The sequence below is a fragment of the Arvicola amphibius genome, chromosome 1, assembly GCF_903992535.2.
Source record: "Arvicola amphibius chromosome 1, mArvAmp1.2, whole genome shotgun sequence".
NCBI classification, from domain to species: Eukaryota; Metazoa; Chordata; class Mammalia; order Rodentia; family Cricetidae; genus Arvicola; species Arvicola amphibius.
This window is the reverse complement of record NC_052047.1, coordinates 111612749-111631446: the sequence shown is the minus strand read 5'-3', so window position 1 is coordinate 111631446 and position 18698 is coordinate 111612749. Positions and strand designations below refer to the sequence as shown.

At 42.3% G+C, this 18698-nt stretch overlaps 2 protein-coding genes across 3 annotated transcripts in view; both read right to left on the bottom strand.

Annotated features, from left to right (window-relative positions):
* The window catches only part of Znf143 (zinc finger protein 143), a 34821-nt gene extending 30487 nt beyond the window's left edge, over window positions 1-4334 (bottom strand). Inside the window, 1 exon segment of the mRNA XM_038331251.1 lies at window positions 3439-4334. Coding sequence (XP_038187179.1) covers window positions 3439-3561 — 123 coding nt within the window. The 5' untranslated portion in view covers window positions 3562-4334.
* A 7671-nt stretch (window positions 4335-12005) lies between these two features.
* Window positions 12006-18698, bottom strand: part of Ipo7 (importin 7) — a 40966-nt gene continuing 34273 nt past the window's right edge. For both annotated transcript variants that reach the window (XM_038329088.2, XM_038329094.2), the window contains exons 22-25: window positions 18452-18657; window positions 16501-16707; window positions 14223-14339; window positions 12006-13596 (exon numbers count right to left, since the gene is read on the bottom strand). In XM_038329088.2, coding sequence (XP_038185016.1) covers window positions 13499-13596; window positions 14223-14339; window positions 16501-16707; window positions 18452-18657 — 628 coding nt within the window. In that variant the 3' untranslated portion in view covers window positions 12006-13498. The remainder of the gene's footprint in view (window positions 13597-14222; window positions 14340-16500; window positions 16708-18451; window positions 18658-18698) is intronic.

Below are 18698 nucleotides of genomic sequence, written 5' to 3'. Positions count from 1 at the left end.
TAGGCAAGAGCACAACCCCAGCTCTGTCCCTCAGCCTAAGATTCAAGAAAGAGTCCGAATAACAGCTGGGCAATCTCCTGGGAATAGATTATCTTGCATTCCTTTGAAATCGAATATATTCTCAGAATAAACACCTCCCATTACACACACCCCACTAAGGCTGCCAATTCCTCTTTATGCTCTGACAGGTTTGTCATCTGTACTTGCCTATTTCCAGCACAGACATTCGCGGTGAAACTTCTCAAGGCCCCTGTGACTAAACTGTTTTCTTACAATTACAGCAGTGTAGTCATGAATTGTCATGATTTTTACCCTTCTAAACTTTTCTTTTTCAAAGCTGGGTGTGGTGGTACACATCTTTAATCGCTTGGGAGGCAAAGGCAAAAAGATCTTTGTGACTTTGAGGCCAGGATGGTCTATAGACCTAGTGCCAGGGCAGGCACAAAGAAACCGTGTCTCAAAACACCAACCAAGCCGGGCGGTGGTGGCGCACGCCTTTAATCCCAGCACTCGGGAGGCAGAGACAGGCGGATCTCTGTGAGTTCGAGGGCCAGCCTGGTCTACAAGAGCTAGTTCCAGGGACAGGCTCTAAAAAAATCTGCAGAGAAACCCTGTCTCAAAAAACAAAGAAAGAAAAAAAAAAAGAAAACCAACCAACCAAACAAAAAAATTTTCTTTTTCAGGACTACAGAGATGGCTCATTCCATTAAGAGTGCTTACCTGCTCTTGCAGAAGACCTGGGTTCAGTTGGCAGCACCCATAAAGCAGTTCATCAACCACCTGTAGTTCCAGCTTTAGGGGATCCAACATGTTCTTACTTGGCCTCTGCATCACCAAGTTACACAAGTAGTAACAGCAAGCAAAATCTGAATACACTAAACAAAACTAAAGAAAATCCCCTGGCAGTGGTGGCAGACAGACGCCTTATAAAATCAGCACTTGGGAGGCAGAGGCAGGCGGATCTCTTGAGTTTTGAGGCCAGCCTGGCTACACAGTGAAATTCAGAGGACAGCCAGGGCAACATAGAGAAAACCCTGTCACAAATACCCTCCAAAAATATATTTTTTTCCTTCAAGACAGGGTTCCTGTGTAGCCCTAGCTATCCTGGAATTTGCTATGTAGATGAGGCTGGCATTAAACTCACAGATCTCTACCTGCTTATACTTCCCAGTGCTGAGATTAATAAAGGAATACGCCACATGCTACCATGCCCAATTACTTTGTTTTCTACACTATTACATTTTTCTTATTATAATATAAAATTTAAAGTTAAGAAAAAATGATTTTCCCCAGCACTCAGAAGGCAGAGGCAGGTAGATCTCTGAGTTTGAGGTCAGCCTGGTCTACAGAGCAAGTTATAGGACAACCAGAGCCATAGAGAAACTGTCTTGAAGGAAAAAAAAGGAAGAAAGGAAGGAAGGGAGGGAGGAAAAGAGGGAAGGAAGAAGAGAAGAAAAGAGAGAAAGATGATTCTCAATCACTTAACGAATCAAATTCCTTCTCTTTTTATTCTCTACTGCCTGCTGTCCATTTTCTCACTTATATTTTAGTGGTGTTATTAGAGATAACACTGTATTCACTGAGGTTTTTCTTTTTCTTTTTTTTTTTTTTTTTGAGTAAACTATATCAAGGCATCTTTTTTGTGTGTTTGGTGCTGAAGCTTTTCCAGGTCTTAGACATGCTAAGACAACTGCTCTTCCATTGTGCTAGATTCCCTAGCCCACTTTTCTTTCTTTTTTGGTTCTCTGAGACAGGGAGAATTTCTCTGTGTAGCCCCTGACTGTCCTGGAACTCACTTTATAGACCAGCCTGGTCTTGATTTCAAATATCCACCTGCCTCTGTCTCCCGAGTCTGGGATTAAAGGTGTGTGCCACCATTACCTTGAAGCAGGCCCTGGTGCAGACAAAGACTTTAAAGCTGAGCTAGAGAGATGATGGATCAGTGGGAGAGTGCAGTCACCTACATCATAACCAGCCCAATTTCTAATAAACTACAGAAATGATCTCTAAAATTATACTCTACAGCATTTTTCACATCTGTAAATTTTTATTAGGTCAACATTTATTCATAACGACTATTCTTCACTGACATAAAAGTTTGGGGAGGTGGGCTGTTACTTTTCTAGCAAATTAAGAGCACAGGGTATTGAGTTCACATAACTAAATGCTTAATATACACACTACTCTGGGTTCAATTCCTAGCACCAAACAAGACAAATCTTTTGCTTCCACACCATTTATCATTTCTTATTATGTACCAGACATATATTGTTTTCTCACTAAAAACAATCACTGAGGCCAGGCAGTGATGGGGCCCACGCCTTTAATCTCAGCACTGGGGGGAGTCAGAGGCAGGTGGATCTCTGTGAGTTCAAGGTCAGCCCTATAGACAGAGCTGGTTCCAGGAAAATCCTGTCTTTAAAAAACGGGGGGGGGGGGGGGGCAGACGGTGGTGGCGCACGCCTTTAATCCCAGCAATCAAGAGACAGAGGAAGGTGGATCTCTGTGAGTTCGAGGCCAGACTGGTTTACAAGAGCTAGTTCCAGGACAGGCTCCAAAGATACAGAGAAACCCTGTCTCAAAAAAACATTAAAAAGGGGAGGAGGGGGGCTGGAGAGATGGCTCAGAGGGTAAGAGCATTGCCTGCTCTTCCAAAGGTCCTGAGTTCAATTCCCGGCAACCACATGGTGGCTCACAACCATCTCTAATGGGGTCTGGTGCCCTCTTCTGGCCTGCAGGCATACATACAGACAGAATATTGTATACATAATAAATTTAAAAAAAGGGGGATCATTTCAGAGCTAGACATGATGAAAATTGGACATTAAATTAGTGTGGAGGGGCCGGGCGATGGTGGCGCACGCCTTTAATCCCAGCACTTGGGAGGCAGAGGCAGGCGGATCTCTGTGAGTTCGAGACCAGCCTGGTCTACAAGAGCTAGCTCCAGGACAGGCTCTAAAGCTGCAGAGAAACCCTGTCTCGAAAAAACAAAAAAAAAAAAAAAATTAGTGTGGAGGTTAAAAAAATTCACACTGTAATCGGACAACTTGGTACTAATTATTAAAAAGATATATGAAGGCCAAAGAGAAGGCTCAGCCATTAAGAAAGTACAAACTGCTCTTGGAAAAGACCCAAGTTCAATTGACAGCACCCACATCAGGCAGCTCACAATTGCTTGTAATTATAGCTCCAGAGGATCGGACGCCTCTGGCCTCCACAGGCATTCCTGAACAACACTCATATATAGACCCATAGATATACACATAATTAAAACAAGGAATCTTTTTATTTGTTTCGCTTTTTTGAGATACAGCCTCACTATGCAACCCTGGCTGGCCTGAACTCAGATATCCCCTCCGTCTCTCCAGAATTAAAGGCATGTGATATCACATGCAACCACAGAATAATCAAACACAAAGATATCCAACCACTAATGACCTGATAACCTGAATTGGATCTCTGGGACCTACAGAGGAGACGGAGAAAGATCCCCTCAAGTTTTCCTCCGACCTCCACCCAGGCACTGCAACAAATGCATGACCTTCCTGAAATAAATAACATTCAACAGAACATTATTTGCATTTTGAGAATTCTTTCATGAAAGGTGGTGTTGAAAGTAGTTAAGATTATTGCTCCTATGGAACTGACATACATTCCAGAGAGGGAACTCAGCAATAGACAGATATACATTATATATTAGTTATATGATACCATATTTATTTGTATGTAGGAAAAAGTTATCAACAATCTAAAAGTCCATCAAAAAGACTAAATGAAGCATGAGAGAGTAAAAGGAAACCACCTCTCACGGCACAGCTCTGCTCTAGAGCTCCTGGCTACCATCTGCAGGATGGTGGGCTTGATCTCAGCCAGCAGTGGAGAGAGATCTTCATAAAATGGTGAGAAATGTGTCCAAAGTATATAGGGAGGAAAAAAGCAAGTGGCAGCGGGGTACGCCTGGTATGACTACACCCGGGTTTTGAAAACTTTATGTAATAACAAAGCAAGCATGTGTATAAAAAAATCAAGATTTCTTCCCAGGAATAGGAAGGACTAAGATAATGTAGAAGAGACTTTCAATATTCCACCCCATCACTGCCCCCCACCCCACTGCAGAGGATCCATCCAGGATAAGTGCATAAGTGCTCTACCACTGAGCTGTAGCTACGTCTAACAACCTGAGTTCAAGTCCCAGGCCTCACACAGTGGAAGGAGAAAAGTGATTATCACAACTTGTCCTTTAACAAACATGAGCACCCAAACTCATTCTCTCTCTCCTCTCTCTCTCTCTCTCTCTCTCTCTCTCTCTCTCTCTCTCTCACACACACACACACACACGCACGTAATAAACTAAAAAAAGTACATAAGCAAGCTTCATAACTCACCACATAATTTAACTTCTTGGTTGTGAGCCTAAGCCTTTAATTTCTGAGCCATCTCTCTAGCCCTAACCCAATTTTTAAATAGGGAAAGTATACAGACGTTTCTTCTAAGATCAACAAATGATCAACTTCACTAGCAATCAGAGATATTCAAACCAAACCCACAGAGATGTCACTACTCTATACTCAATAGGATGGCGATGATGAAACAGAATGTCATTGTGCGTGTGGTGGCATACAGATGGTCAGGCAGGATGCTAAGTTTAAGTGCATCATGGACCACATAGCATGATTTGTCTCAGAAGAGAACAAAAGACTGTAGAAATAAGAACTGGCAAAGAAGGCTGGGCATTAATTCCAGCACTTGGGAGGCAGAGGCAGGAGGATCTCTGTGAATTCAAGGCCTGCCTAGCCTACAAAACAGAATAGCTAGGACTAAATGAAACATCTCAAAAACAAACAAACAAAAAAACAAACAAAAAAACCCCAAACAAAAGTTGCAAAGATAAGGAACTCAGAACCCCTATACCTGCAGTTAGCAGTGTAAATGTGCAAATGGTACATGCAATCTCATTCTTTTTCCCCTTTCTGGAGGAAGGGTCTTTCTATGTAGCCCTGCTAACTAGCCTGGAACACATTATAAAGCCCAGGCTGGTCTTGAACCTGCAGCAAACATTCTTCTGTTGCCCACTTGCCGAGATTATATATGGGTGCCACCTAGCTGTGAACACAGTTCCGTGACTAGGACATTACACCTGAGCCATAAAACTCTGTGACTGGAGGATCAGCACAATGACTTAAGGGAAAGGTGCCTGCTGCCAAACCTTGCAGAGTTAACTCCCTGGGACCCACATGGTGTAGGGAGAGACTCCATCCAAATGTCCTCTAACCTCCACACGTACAGTGTGGCACACACACATGCACAGAGAAAAAAAATGTCTATTTAGAGGGCTGGAAAGATGGCTCTGTGGTTAAGATCACTGGCTGTTATTCCAGAGGACCTGGGTTTGGTTCCCAGCACCCACGTGGAAGCAGACAATCACTGTAACTCCAGCTCCAGGGGACCCGACACCTTCTTCTGTCCTCCTTGTACTCCAGGCCAGACAGGTTATTTATAATAATTTTCTTTCTGAGACAGGGTTTCTCTGCGTAGCCCTGACTTTGAACTCAGAGATCCATCTGCCTCCTGAGTGCTGCTAGGATTAAAGGCATGCACCGCCTTCCCAGGCTAGTTGGCTTTTTTTTCCTCCCTGACACAAGGTCTAGTGTAACCATGGCTGGCTTTACTTGAACTCAATATGTAGCCAAAAATGACCTCAAACTCCTGACCCTCCTGTCTCTACTCTTAAGTATTAGCATGGCGACTTCATCTGCAGTCTCAGGGGCTAAGTTTAAGGCCTTCTACCTCACAAGTAAGTATGTTCCACCACTGTGCTACATTCCCAACCCGCTTTTTACTTTTTTGAGACAGGGCCTCACTACTGGGTTGCTTAGGTTGGCCTTAAACTCAATCTGTAGTCAAAGAAGGCCATGAATTTGTAATTTTTCCTATCTCAGTTTTGGGAGTGAAGATTACAAAGTTTTGATTATATTTTGGAAGGTGAATTTGAAGTTATGTGAATTCTGTCAAAAACTTAATTCATTTGAGATAGTACCTTACAGTGTGTAGCTAGCTGTAACTATGCAATAATGGGTAGCCTTGAATTGGGGTACTCCTCCAGTCTCAGACTCTGAATGTTGGGATTATATACAAAGGCACTAAGTACAGATAAAATTATTCCAAATAAAAGGAAAGAATATTTGTAGTTGATTAAACCTCCAAATAGTCAAAACATCAGGATTAAATATATGCTTATTGATGATTTGTAGTCTCAAACACTTCACAACATATACTTAGAATAAAAGTGTTACACAGGTTTTTGCCTACTACAGAACACATCTTTCCTAGGAAAATTAAGAACCAAACAATACAATGAAACTTGCAATTTTTAGCATTTCCAACGTACTATGCCAGCTGATTTGGGTATTTCTAAACAAATAATAGGTGGGCAGTGGTATTCTTTTCTATTCATTACATGTAATGAAAGGGAAAAAGTTAATAAAAAAGTGAACAAAAGTCCTACTATAAACCATTTTTTCATTTGGCCAAAAGGAAAGCAAACGGAAATGACAAATGGCTATTTTTGAATATTCGATGTTAGATCTCAGAGGCCTTTAAAGAAAAATTGTGAAAAAGAACAACTATGCCCACGATCAGAATAGGAAGAAACCCGGGTACGATGTGCGGGCGGTGTCCCCAGCCGTGGGGCCCGCGTCCCTGCCGGTCCTTGCGGTGAACTGAGGCCCGGAGGCCCAGGCAGACGAGCTCCGCCACGGCGCGCCTGGGGACGCTCTCCGCTCGGAAGGTCAGACAGAGCTAAGCCGCCCGGCTCCCGAGAGCTCCACCCTCCCCTCTCGCTCTCCCTCCCCTTAGTGGCCCCCGGAGGGGAACAGGCGTGGCGCGGCGTGAGGGGGGGAGGTGGCGTCCTCAGCGAGACGAGCTCCGCCGCCCCAGAGTGGCGGCCTTGGGTTATTAATAAACTCCGCTTTTGCCCAGGCTGCGCTCCGAAGGCGGCCGTGGGCTCGGCCAGGCCGCAGGCCCGGCGGGAGCAGAGCTGGAGGGAGAGCCGGGGCCCGAGTGGGCCCGCGCCGTCGCGCTGAGGGCGGCGGCCGGGCGGAGAATAATGCACACTGGGTAAAAACACATTTATATACGAACCTCCGAGAAAATTTTCCAACAATTCCTTCGTCCGACCACCATGCACCAGGACAGGAAACAGCCGCCCGGCCCCCAGGCCCCGCAACCCGCATAGCAATTCTGGAGCCCGCCCCTAGCCTCCATTGGGCTGCCATTACGTCACTCACCGGGAGACTTTTGCTCTCTATTGGTCGACATATCGTGAGGGGCAGGAAGGCGCCGCCGACCACGCCCACTTTCTGTGCGTCATCGCAGACCGGGCTTCCGCCCCGCGCCGGAGTGGCTGGCGCCAAGTGCAGCATCACAGCTTCCGTGTCTGACTGGCTGGGAGGACCGCCCGTCCCAGACCACCCCACCCTGCCGACGAGGGAATTATGCCGAGTCCGGGGCCCCAGCGGGAGGCGCCATTTTGTAGCGAGGGAGGGAGGTTGGTCCTTTTGATTGCCCGGGAGGGAAATGGGGTGATGGGCGCCATTTTCCCTACAGAACGGAGGTGGCGGCTGTGGATCCCGTGGGCTTACGGATGGGCCTCGCCATGCTCCTGGCGACTGTGACTCCGTCGGGACGGAGGGCGGCGTGGGGCCCACGCGCTCCCCAGGGGCTCTGAGCTGGCCGAGGCCTTCGCTCTGGGGCTCTTCTGTCCCTGTCGCCGATGGCGGCACCGGCTTCCGGACCTGTCTGCCCTTTCTCCGTCCCAGGGCGCGGCCGTGCGGGGAAATTTGCGCTCTCTGCTGCTTCTGCAATTCCGGCGGAGCCGCGCTTCCGCTGGGAGACTGTCCGTGAACTTGTCGACCGACTTGGCGTCTCTGTTGTGTCCGAACTGAAGGATAGAGAAAGCATCCGTCGTGCTCTTTGAATCTATTGAGACATTAGTTGTGGCGTGTGGGTATGATGTTTATTGGTGCTCTCGACCCAGTCCTTTTGAAAATCATTTTAAATAGGAGGAATTTCAGGCTGTACTCGGTAAAGATGACGTGAACGGCAGTGTACGCAGTTAAATAGAGTTGGCAGTTTTTATTCCAATAAAATAGACAGGATAACCAGCAGTAGCACATTTTATTCAGTTTGTTGCATTTCAGGTAAGGATGGAATAGATAAAAGAATAAGTAAAAATATGTTAAAGACAAGTAGAAAATATTTACATTTGTAACTGAATCTAGTTGAAACTTGAGTGTTACATATTCTTTACCCTCACCCCGTTTTTTGAGACTGAGCTTTGCAGTATAGTCCATGCTATAAACTTGCTCATCCTGCTTCAGCCTCGAAGAGTGCTAGTACAAGTCTGTGTGCCACCAGATCCAACATCATTCCACTTGGGTATAAGTCGTTTCAGTTAGGCATAACTACATAATTGATACGCAAATGCCATTTGAAAGGGAATAGAACTTGGAGCTTTTAAACATAACTTTTTTTTTTTTTTTTTTTTTGACTCGAGAGGTCTTCTGTGGCTCAGATTTGCTATGTAGTGGGCGATAACGACCCTGAAAGAATGATCCAACAGGCACCAACTCCCAAATCCCGGCATTACAGGTGTATGCCACCTTTTTTTGTCCTTAGACAGGGTCTTTCTACCTCCATCTGGCCAATAATTGGCATGTGTCACCATTTCTGGTTCTGAACAATATAATAATACTTTTTTTTTCTTTTTTTGGTTTTTCGAGACAGGGTTTCTCTGCAGCTATTTTAGAGCCTGTCCTGGAACTAGCTCTTGTAGACCAGGTTGGCCTCGAACTCAGAGATCCGCCTGCCTCTGCCTCCTGAGTGCTGGGATTAAAGGCGTGCGCCACCACTGCCCGGCCAATATAATATTCTTTACAGCAGCGGTACTCAACCTTCCTAACGCTGCAATCCTTTATTAGTTGTAGTGACCCCAACCATAAAATCGTTTCCGTTAATACTTCATAACAGTAATTCTGCTAGTCATACATGACCAATGTGAAAGGCAGTCTGACCCAATAAGGGGTCATGGCCCACAGGTTGAGAACCCTGCGTTAGAAGTACTTGGAATTGCAATATACCTGGGCTTTCTTCACAGGAATGCAAAGTTGTGATTACTCTTTAGCCCTTGAGAAAAATGGGACATGACACTGGATTAGGCTACCTTATTTAAATCTATCAGGTTTTCAGTCCTGTACTAAATTCTCTAAGGAATAAAATTAAAACAAAAAACTTGCTAAGCACCTGAGACTGTGCCAGATTTATAATGTACATATATATAACATGACTGGCAAAGCCATAAATTTTTAGTTGTCTAATTGTTTCTGCTTTGTCTAATCTAAAATTATCTCTAGAGATTAGAGATCATTGATCCATTTAATTTTAGGATATGTGAGCTGAGAGACCTTTGCATCTAAGTATTTGTATCATGGCTGTTTATAAGGTTTCTTTTGTGGCTCTTTGTTCTTTGACCAAAACCAGTACCACTATACTGTCAAGCTTGTTTCAGATATTCTGGTCGCTTTTGTGTACTCAAACTGAATAAATCTGTCAATTCTTGGTCGGGGTTGTATGAGGACTGCATGTAGATCAACTTAAAGGAGTACATTGTAGTATTAACGGGTACAGGAAGATCCTTTATCCTAGTTGCTTGGTTTAAGAGAACCCAATTTTTAAAAAATCGTGGTTGACATTGCTATAGGAGAGTAATTCTGGCCTTTTATGAACGTGTAGCTCTTTTGAAATACGCCTCATCACATATGATTTATTCAGTGTATGAGTATTGAGCTGCCTTGTTCACATTTCATGATGCACTCAAATGTAAGGAGCCTCTAGTGCCACTAACTTATTACTTTAGCTAGCCAGTTACATCCTAGTTCTCTTAAGCCTCCGGAAAAGCACTATTAGGTATTTAAGAATTTATGAACCTGTGTTCTGCAGCTGGAGATGGATCAGGTTAAAAGCTGGTTTCAATTCTCAGCACCCTTATTGTTGAGTTCCTGAAGATTTAACACCCTTTGCTCATCTCTTTGGGCACTGTGTAGGAGGGGCATAGACACACACACACACACACAGAGCCACCCCCCCCCCCCCCCAATTTAAGAAAATCTGAGGCGAGAGAAATGGCTTAGTTGGTAGGAACACAAATTGTTCTTCCAGGGAACCAGAATTTGATTCCTGGCAACCACATCATGGAGCTCACTGCTGTCTGAACTCCAGCTTTAGGGAGCTGACACTTGTGGTATATTCCTTTATGCTAACTGGCTTAATAAAGAGCCAAATGGATAACAGCTAGGCAGAGAGATTGGGTAGGGCTTCTGGAGACTGAGAGGAAGAAAAGTGGAAAACAGCACGGGCAGCACAACAGAAAATAAATGAGTTAAGTTATAAAAGCTAGTGAGAGGTATAAGCTGAGGTGAGGCCAACCTTTATAGTCTGTTCATTATTTGGGAGCTGGCACACCTCACTGACCTCATTTGGTACATAGAGCTACATACAAGTAAATCATAAAAATTTAAGAAATTACTTCTAAAACTAAAAAATTACTTCTAAAACCCCAAACTATCTTTTTTGTAATATAATCTCCATTTACAGGATCTCCATTTATTTAGTGTTCAAGTGATTTTAAGTTTCATTCTAGATGATCATAACCCCCATCATTAAAATCGTGGGTGGGTATTTTTGAGACAGGGTCTCTAACCCTTGCTTCCTGTAACTTACAGGCTGGCCTTGAACTCAATGCCTCCCTAGTAGGTCATTAAACACCTGCAAAAGTATATTCCTTGTAAATTTCTATTTGAGGTATACATGTGGTTTAGCCTCCAAGTGCATGCAGTGCCCAAAGGGGCCAGAAGAGGAAGTCAGATACCCTGAAACTGGAGTTAAGGTGCTTGTGAGTCACGTGGCTTCTGAGAATTGAACCTGCCTGGGTCCTGTGGAAAAGCAGCCAATATACTTAACCTTCAGAGACCCAGTTCTTGTAATTAGTGTATAAAGCAGAGTATATATCATATTATACCAAGGGTGACCAATACTCTACCTTGTATATTGTAGTTCACAGTAGGACAGAAGACAACATTAGAGTCACCCTGAAACTGAAATGAGGGATGGTTGTGAGCCACCCTGGAGTGGCGGGTGAAAGCAGGTCCTCTGCAAGAATATGCGCTTTTTTTCGGGAGGGGGGATTTGGAGTCAGGGCTTCTCCATGTTAATAGTTCTGACCTTGAATAAAAAAAGTTCTGCCTGGCTCTACTTTCAGAGTGCTGACTGGATGACTTGACAGTAAATGTTTTTTTTTTTTTCACTTTGGTTTTTTCAAGACAGTTTCTCTGTAACTTGGAGCCTGTCCTGGAACTAACTCTTGTGGACCAGGCCACAGAGATCCGCCTGCCTCTGCCCCCCCCCCCCAATTGCTGGGATTAAAGGTGTGCCTGACAGTAAGTGTTCTTAAAGATATGCCAATACATCTTCTTGAAACAAAAAACTCGCCAAATGAGAATTTTCATTCTGTGTATGGGACTAACTAAAACCTTTATTAGATATGGTTTTCCGGTAACCTGGATCAATTCAAAGATCAGTGAAGTCTGAAAATTTAAAAAGAATAGATATTAGGGTGCAAAACATAAAAGACGATGTTAATATTCAGTATCTCCCCCTGTATTCAATGTTGCATATGTAACTACTCCATTTTTATTTTATTGATTTTATAGAATAGTGACATTTCCTTAAGCAACCTAGGGTATACACTTGGTGCCCAACTATGAGACAGTAATAGAAGCACACTTGATTAAGTTTGTACCGACACATTTAGACATCTTTTTCTGTTGGCCAAGACTTTAGTATTAAATTAAAAAATACATTCACTCCCTCAGAGTTAAAATAGAAAACCTAACAGTGCCAACATTAGTGGCTTAAATATTGGTATACAAGAAAAACACAACACCAAAGGGTTTTCTTAATTATGCATTTTAAATATCAATATGTGCATTTCATTTGTACAGTTTATAAATTTTGTTTTAGACAACAGTATGTAGTAGTTTTGAATCCACTGAGATGTTGCTTTCAATTTGAAATATTGTGTATACATGTATATAAAAAATAATCCAATGTATGAGTCATCTGACAGATGTTTAAGATCAATAAAGGCTTATCTTTGAACATGCATTTATTTAGGAAGAGAGGGGAGAAGCCCACCTCGCTACCCTGTTGTTGCTGGCTTGTTTCTGCAGTGGTATCAATAGTGGTTTTTAGAGGGAACCATGTGCCTTCTGTCTACAGTTAGGATAAAAATACCATAATCAAGGCGGGTAGAAGAGATGAGGAAAGGGGAACGGGCAGGTATTATTATTAAGTACATTTTGCACTCTTTCTGGTACAGGATAAAAACAGGTCAACGGGGACAGGATTAATTAGGAATAAATTGCAATCAGATCAAGACATAATTGCCGAATTAAGTTCTTTTAATAGATTGCATATATAGATGTTTAGCCATACGCTATATCAACTCTTTAAGAGTAGAATTTTTATATCCAATTTACATGCTTCAGATATCACCTTTGTTACATAAGGTCTTGTGTCCAAATGTCCACTTGTACACTGAGAGCTTTAAGGAACAAAAAGGACAGAGGGAGTTGCCATTTTTAGCAGCAATGAAACATCACTAACCCCTTTTTACATACCGAATTCAAGTCACTACCAGAGGTGAGTGCACCACAAAGTCACCAGATACAAAATTGCTAGTTCATTTTTAAATTAATAATTAACCTGAAATCACCCGCCCCCCCCACCCCATTACATCCCTTTTTTTTTTATAAACAGCAAACAGTTTTGCTTTTATACATAGGCTAGCAGGCTTGTTTCAATATGAAAGTGCTAATTCATTTACAGATTTTAAAATCAGTTATGTAGTGCTACAATAAATGTCCAATCTACATAGGAACAATCTGATGAATGAAAATGATAAAGACTGAATAAGGCTATCTGATTACCTTATCTTATTTACACATAAAGGATACCCAATGGTAAGGAAGAGACAGAAATCGGACAAATACTTAGGTGTAAGAATTACATCTACCTTTGAACTTTATACTGTAAATGAGACATTTTAAATAGTCCTGTAGCCCATGCCTATTTTTTTCCTCAGAAAAAGAAAAGCTGCCTTCATGACATCCCCTCGTTTCAGAATTCCACAGTGTCTCTTGAAGCTTCAGAGTCAGGATCTTACTTTCTTCAAAAAATAAAGAAAATAGCCCCCCAAGTTAACCCCTCCCCAGACCCCTCTAGTTTCTCGTCCAGCGCCAGGTTACACGATCAGCTCCCACCTGCTGGGGTCTCTGTCCATCTATTTCTCAGTTAGTAGATAACATGAACCGGCTCTGGAACCACTACTAGGAGGAACACAAGCTCTTCACTACACTCACACAGCAGGAAACAAAGTGGAAAGTCAATTCATCCCTGGTGCCGGGCCTCCAAAATTGAAAGAACTTGGCACAACTGGAGCGCTGAATTTGTATCCTCCATGTTTTTCAATCATTTTGGATTCTAGAAAAGAAAGAGGTGAAGCATTAATGGCCATCTGACCACTTACTGCTTTGGGGAAAAGGAACTGCCAATACAAAATAACAGATATATGTACTATGTAAACTGTATCTAGACTTCTTAGCCAATTTTGATTTACTAAAAAAAAGAAAAGCTTTATATTTTTCATTGTGCAAATCATTAAATCTTAAAAAGGAGCAAACCTATCTAATCAGTGAATGCTGAAATGTTTAAAGATGAAGTATCTGTGATTTCACTGACAAGGCAAAATTTGAGATCAACAGGATTTCTATACATTATCGATTCCTGGGCGGTGGTGGCACAAACCTTTAATCCCAGCACTCGGGAGGCAGAGGTAGGCGGATCTCTGTGAGTTCGAGGCCAGCCTGGTCTACAAGAGCTAGTTCCAGGACAGGCTCCCCTGTCTCGACCCCCCCCAAATTACCCAAAATTTAAGCAACTGTATTAAGCTACTACACACTGAGTGTAATCTAAAGTTATTCTTAAGACAATTCAGTGTGTACACCTCTAGCTGACATACCTTTACACAATGTTAAATCCCTTCACATGAATGTAAAGTTGTGTGATGTCATTAATTTTATCAGTGGAAGTTAGGTTAACTAACATACCATGGGCTGCTCTTCTTTGATCAGCCAGAGTTGCTATATCCTGCAACTGTTTCCTTTGTTCTTCATTAAGACCATGAGTCAAAGCCTGATACCAAACAGGATTACGATTTTGAATAGCTGTACAGGGAAGAAAAGAGGATGAATAGAAGAACATTAGATATGATAACCGATTTTATTTATCTCAAATAATACTGGTCTAGATAACTCATCTAAGAAATAAGGTTTCCCTGGCATTATGGCTCAAGCCTTTAATCCCAGCATGGAGGCAGAGACAGGCAGATCTCTGAGTTCCAGATCAGCCTGATTCCAGGTGTAGTTTAAAAGTCTGAGTCTTATCAGTTTTTAACAAGTAATATCTGATAGACTTCAGAAATAAAGCTAACCTAATTTCCACAAAAGATTTTAAAACCAGGGCTGGAGAGATGGCTCAGAGGGTAAGAGCATTGCCTGCTCTTCCAAAGGTCCTGAGTTCAATTCCCAGCTACCACATGGTGGCTCACAACCATCTGTAATGAGATCTGGTGCCCTCTTCTGGCCTGCAGGCATATACACAGACAGAGTATTGTATACATAATATTTTTTTAAAAAAATTTCTCCAAATTGTCACAAAAATTAAGCTATCACAGGTTTTACAATATATTTAACTCGAGTTCTAGGTGATCTGATGTCTATGGCCTCCACAGGCACATGAATTCACATGTACATGCCCCCTACACAAACATCCACAAATAATTCACAACAAAATTAAATAAAACACCAAATCATCATTCCTTAATTTTGAAAAAAAAAAATACTGTACCAAGACATAAAAATAGAATGCTCATATCATATATTTTTAAATGTTTGGTTGTTGCAATCCCAAAACTTGTGAGGAGGAGGCAAATGAATCAAAAGTTGAGGGTATTCCTCAGCAACATAGTAAGTTAGGCAAGGCTTAATTAACCACATAAAACCCTATCTCACAAACAGTGATATATACATGGCAATAGAGAAATGGGTCAGCACGTGTGGCTTGTGCTGAGGATCTGGATTAGGGAGGAAGCAGGCAGATCAAGGTCAGACAAGACCTTGTCTGGCAAGGGGTGGAGGGAGGGGAGAGAAAGGGCTCTAAACTGACTCAGGTATTATTTTTCTTTTTAAGGAGGAAGAAGGACTAACATTCAATACATGATTTTCTGTTTTACTGTTAAATCTATGGATAGGTCCTGTAACTGGCATGTTTATCTCTACAAAATAAAACCCATGCACAGTGAAAGTAAGCAATACTAGCATCAATTAGTTCTTAATACTATAAAATTCAAATACTATCAAAGATTTTGTGGCCTGTACCAAACTGCAGTCAACCTCATGTTATTATACATGTCTGCAATCTACACTATGGGAGACTGAAGTAAGAGGCTCACAAGTTTAAGGCCAGCCTGTGTAATAGCAGTGGCTGTCTTAGAACTTGTAGAGGCTGGGAGGTATGAGTTTACCTCCCATGAATCTGGGAGGTAGACCTACCTCCCAAATGCTGGGAGTAAAGGCATGATTCACTAAGCCTTTCCCCTTTAATTTTTTTTTTCCTCTTAAAGATCTGGTTTTTAAAGAGGTTGGGAAACCGTAAAGATGGCTGAGCAGTTAAAAGTGCTTTCAACTGTTCTGCCAGGACTTGGGTCTAGTTCTCAGCACTCGTGTAGGGTGGGACACGACCACCTCTAAATCCAGTTTCAGGGGCTCCAATGGCCATCTCTGTACTCTGAAGGTACCCACATTCACATTCCCACACATATACTGACGAAAACAAAAAACCAAGACTTCAAATAAAAGGGCAAGGAAACCCAAATAAATTATGGCGGTGCACACTTTTAATCCCAGCACCTGGGAGGTCAGAGGCAGGTAGATCTATCTGAGGTCACGGCCAGCCTGGACTGTAGAACTAGTTCCAGGATGGCTATGGCTACAACGAGAAACCATGTCTTCAAAAACCACAAACAACAAAAACAAAAAACAAACAAAAGTTTTGTTTTCTTGAGACAAATGTACAAATGTACATTAAATGTAGAAACAGAATGAACAAATAAAAGAAGAAGCCAGACATGGTAGTACACGCGAGTGGCATAGTGGTACATTTATATGGTCTGCCTAGTAAGTTTCCATCTCCAAAAAAGGAGGGAAAATACTCACACTCAAAGGACACAAGTATTTTCTATGCTTTGACAGGTGAGTGTCTATTGTCTAAGGATCAGACACCACAAGAACAGATCTGTTTAAATATTTCATTTAGAAGTTGGCTTACTTTGAAATATAGCTTTAAATATCTGATACTCATCAACAGGGTTGTCTTCATCATCGATGATTGTGGAATAGCCTTCCAGAGCAGTCTCCTCAGCATCATCTTCTTCCCAATCTTCATCATCTCCATCTTCACCTGCTTGCTTAGCAAGAATTTCCAAATATTCCTGCCCATCTTCATCAATATCGTCTTCATCACTCCCTAGTTCTTCTGCCAAGTCAATTATGTATACAATGAAACACTGTCAGCAAAGTAACAACTACTTCACCACTCTTAGATGTCCATGAAACCCAACTAAAATCAACTGATAAAGTATTGTTTTATTGAGACAGGGCTTCTCGACAAGCTCAGCCTGGTCTTATAGTATCATGCTCCAACCTATTAACTGCTGAGACTGCAGGTGTGTGTGACAAAACCTGGCTCTTTTCTATATCCAAATACAGGTGACAAAAAGGGAAATAATTGACTCATCTCCTGGAGATTACTGTTCCCATGTGATATATGAGGATACTGAATGGTTTTCTCTTATAATCCACCATGTTAAAAAGAACTCCAGGGCCAATCATGGTCAAGAAATCCCAACCCTGGGGAATGAAAGCAAGAAGCAGAGTTCCAGGCCATTATCGGCTACAGAGTAAAAACTTGTCTCTAAGATAAATTATACTTAATAAAGCTCTTTATTCAACAGAAGTAACACGCTAGTCACATGATCAAACACTATAGAAAGCTTCAGGTTAATGAACCCCACCACTTTTCCTCCCAAGAATCTTTCACCTTCTACTCTTCAGGGAGCCTGAATTTTGCTTTGTCTTTTAAGAACGGTTGCAAGGGGCTGGAGAGATGGTGCAGCACTTAAGAGCACTGGCTTCTCTTCCATAGTACAGAAGTTCAATTCTCACCACCCACATGGCAGCTCACAAATGGCTGAACTCCAATTCCAGGGGAACTGATACCCTCATACAGACATATATCCAAATAAACACCAATGCATATAAAAATAAACCATAAAAACTGGTTGTGAGGCAGGCATGGTGGCAGTCACCTTTAACCCCAGCAGTTCTTGGGGTTAGAGGCAAGTGTATTTGAGATCAAACCAGCTTGGTCACATCGTGAGTTCCAGGACAGGGCTCTATAGATTGCATGAGGGTGTCACTTTTTTAACTCTTTGTGCATTGGTGTATAGGAGTCACATATCTTGGAACTGGAGTTAAAGACAGTTGTGAGCTGCCATGTGGGTGTCAGAAATTCAACCCCAGTACTCTGGAAGAACAGCAAGTGCTGAGCCATATCTCCAGCCAAGAGAACCTGCCTTAAATGTGTTTCTTTGTTGAGAGCATGATTCCTACAGATAGAGTGACTAGTTCTGGTCAGTATGCTGACATTTTCCTGTCTTTACCTTTAAAGTGCTGGGTTTATATGGTGCTGGGATACAATTCTGGCTTTGTGCATGTTAGGCAAACACTCTACCAACTGACTTATATCCTCAGTTCATCTTCCTAAACTCTTAAGGAAACTAAATAAACTCAGCATCATTATTCCATTTAGTACAATTTGGCTAAACAACATTTACCTTTCTGCTAAAGACAAGCTTTTAGGTTTATCTTTTTCAAAAAATATGGTCTATTTTTTCTATATTTTAAAAAAAATATGGGCAGTGGTGGCACACTTTAATTCCAGCACTTGGCAGGCAGGGGGATATATCAGTGAGTTTGAGACCAGCCCAGTCTACAAAACAAGTTCCAGGATAGCCAAAGAAACCCTGTTTCAAAAGAGCAAAGGGTCTACTTAGCTCAGGCAATCCTTCAGTGAGAGAACACAACAGCTGCACGGGGTACTATCTATACCTGGCTTTCCCATGAGTGAATCTAAAACCATTTGGTTATGATCCTGAGATGCAGAACTCTGTGGTGATGCTAAGCAGACACGTTTTGTTCACACACCACAGATCCCTTACCAGTTTCATCGTCGTCTTCGGCCTCATCATCGTCATCACTGTCGTTTTCATGTTCGGCATGGCAGGCATATGCTCTTTTTAATCCATTAAATAAAAGGATAAATGCTGGCAAAATCTGTCCTGAAACCTGATTCAAAACCTGTGGTATTTGTTCCATATCAATAAGAGCACACAAGCCCAAAACACACATCTTCCTGTCATGAAGCCTAAAAACATAAGTAAAAATGGCAATTACACTATAGTCTAT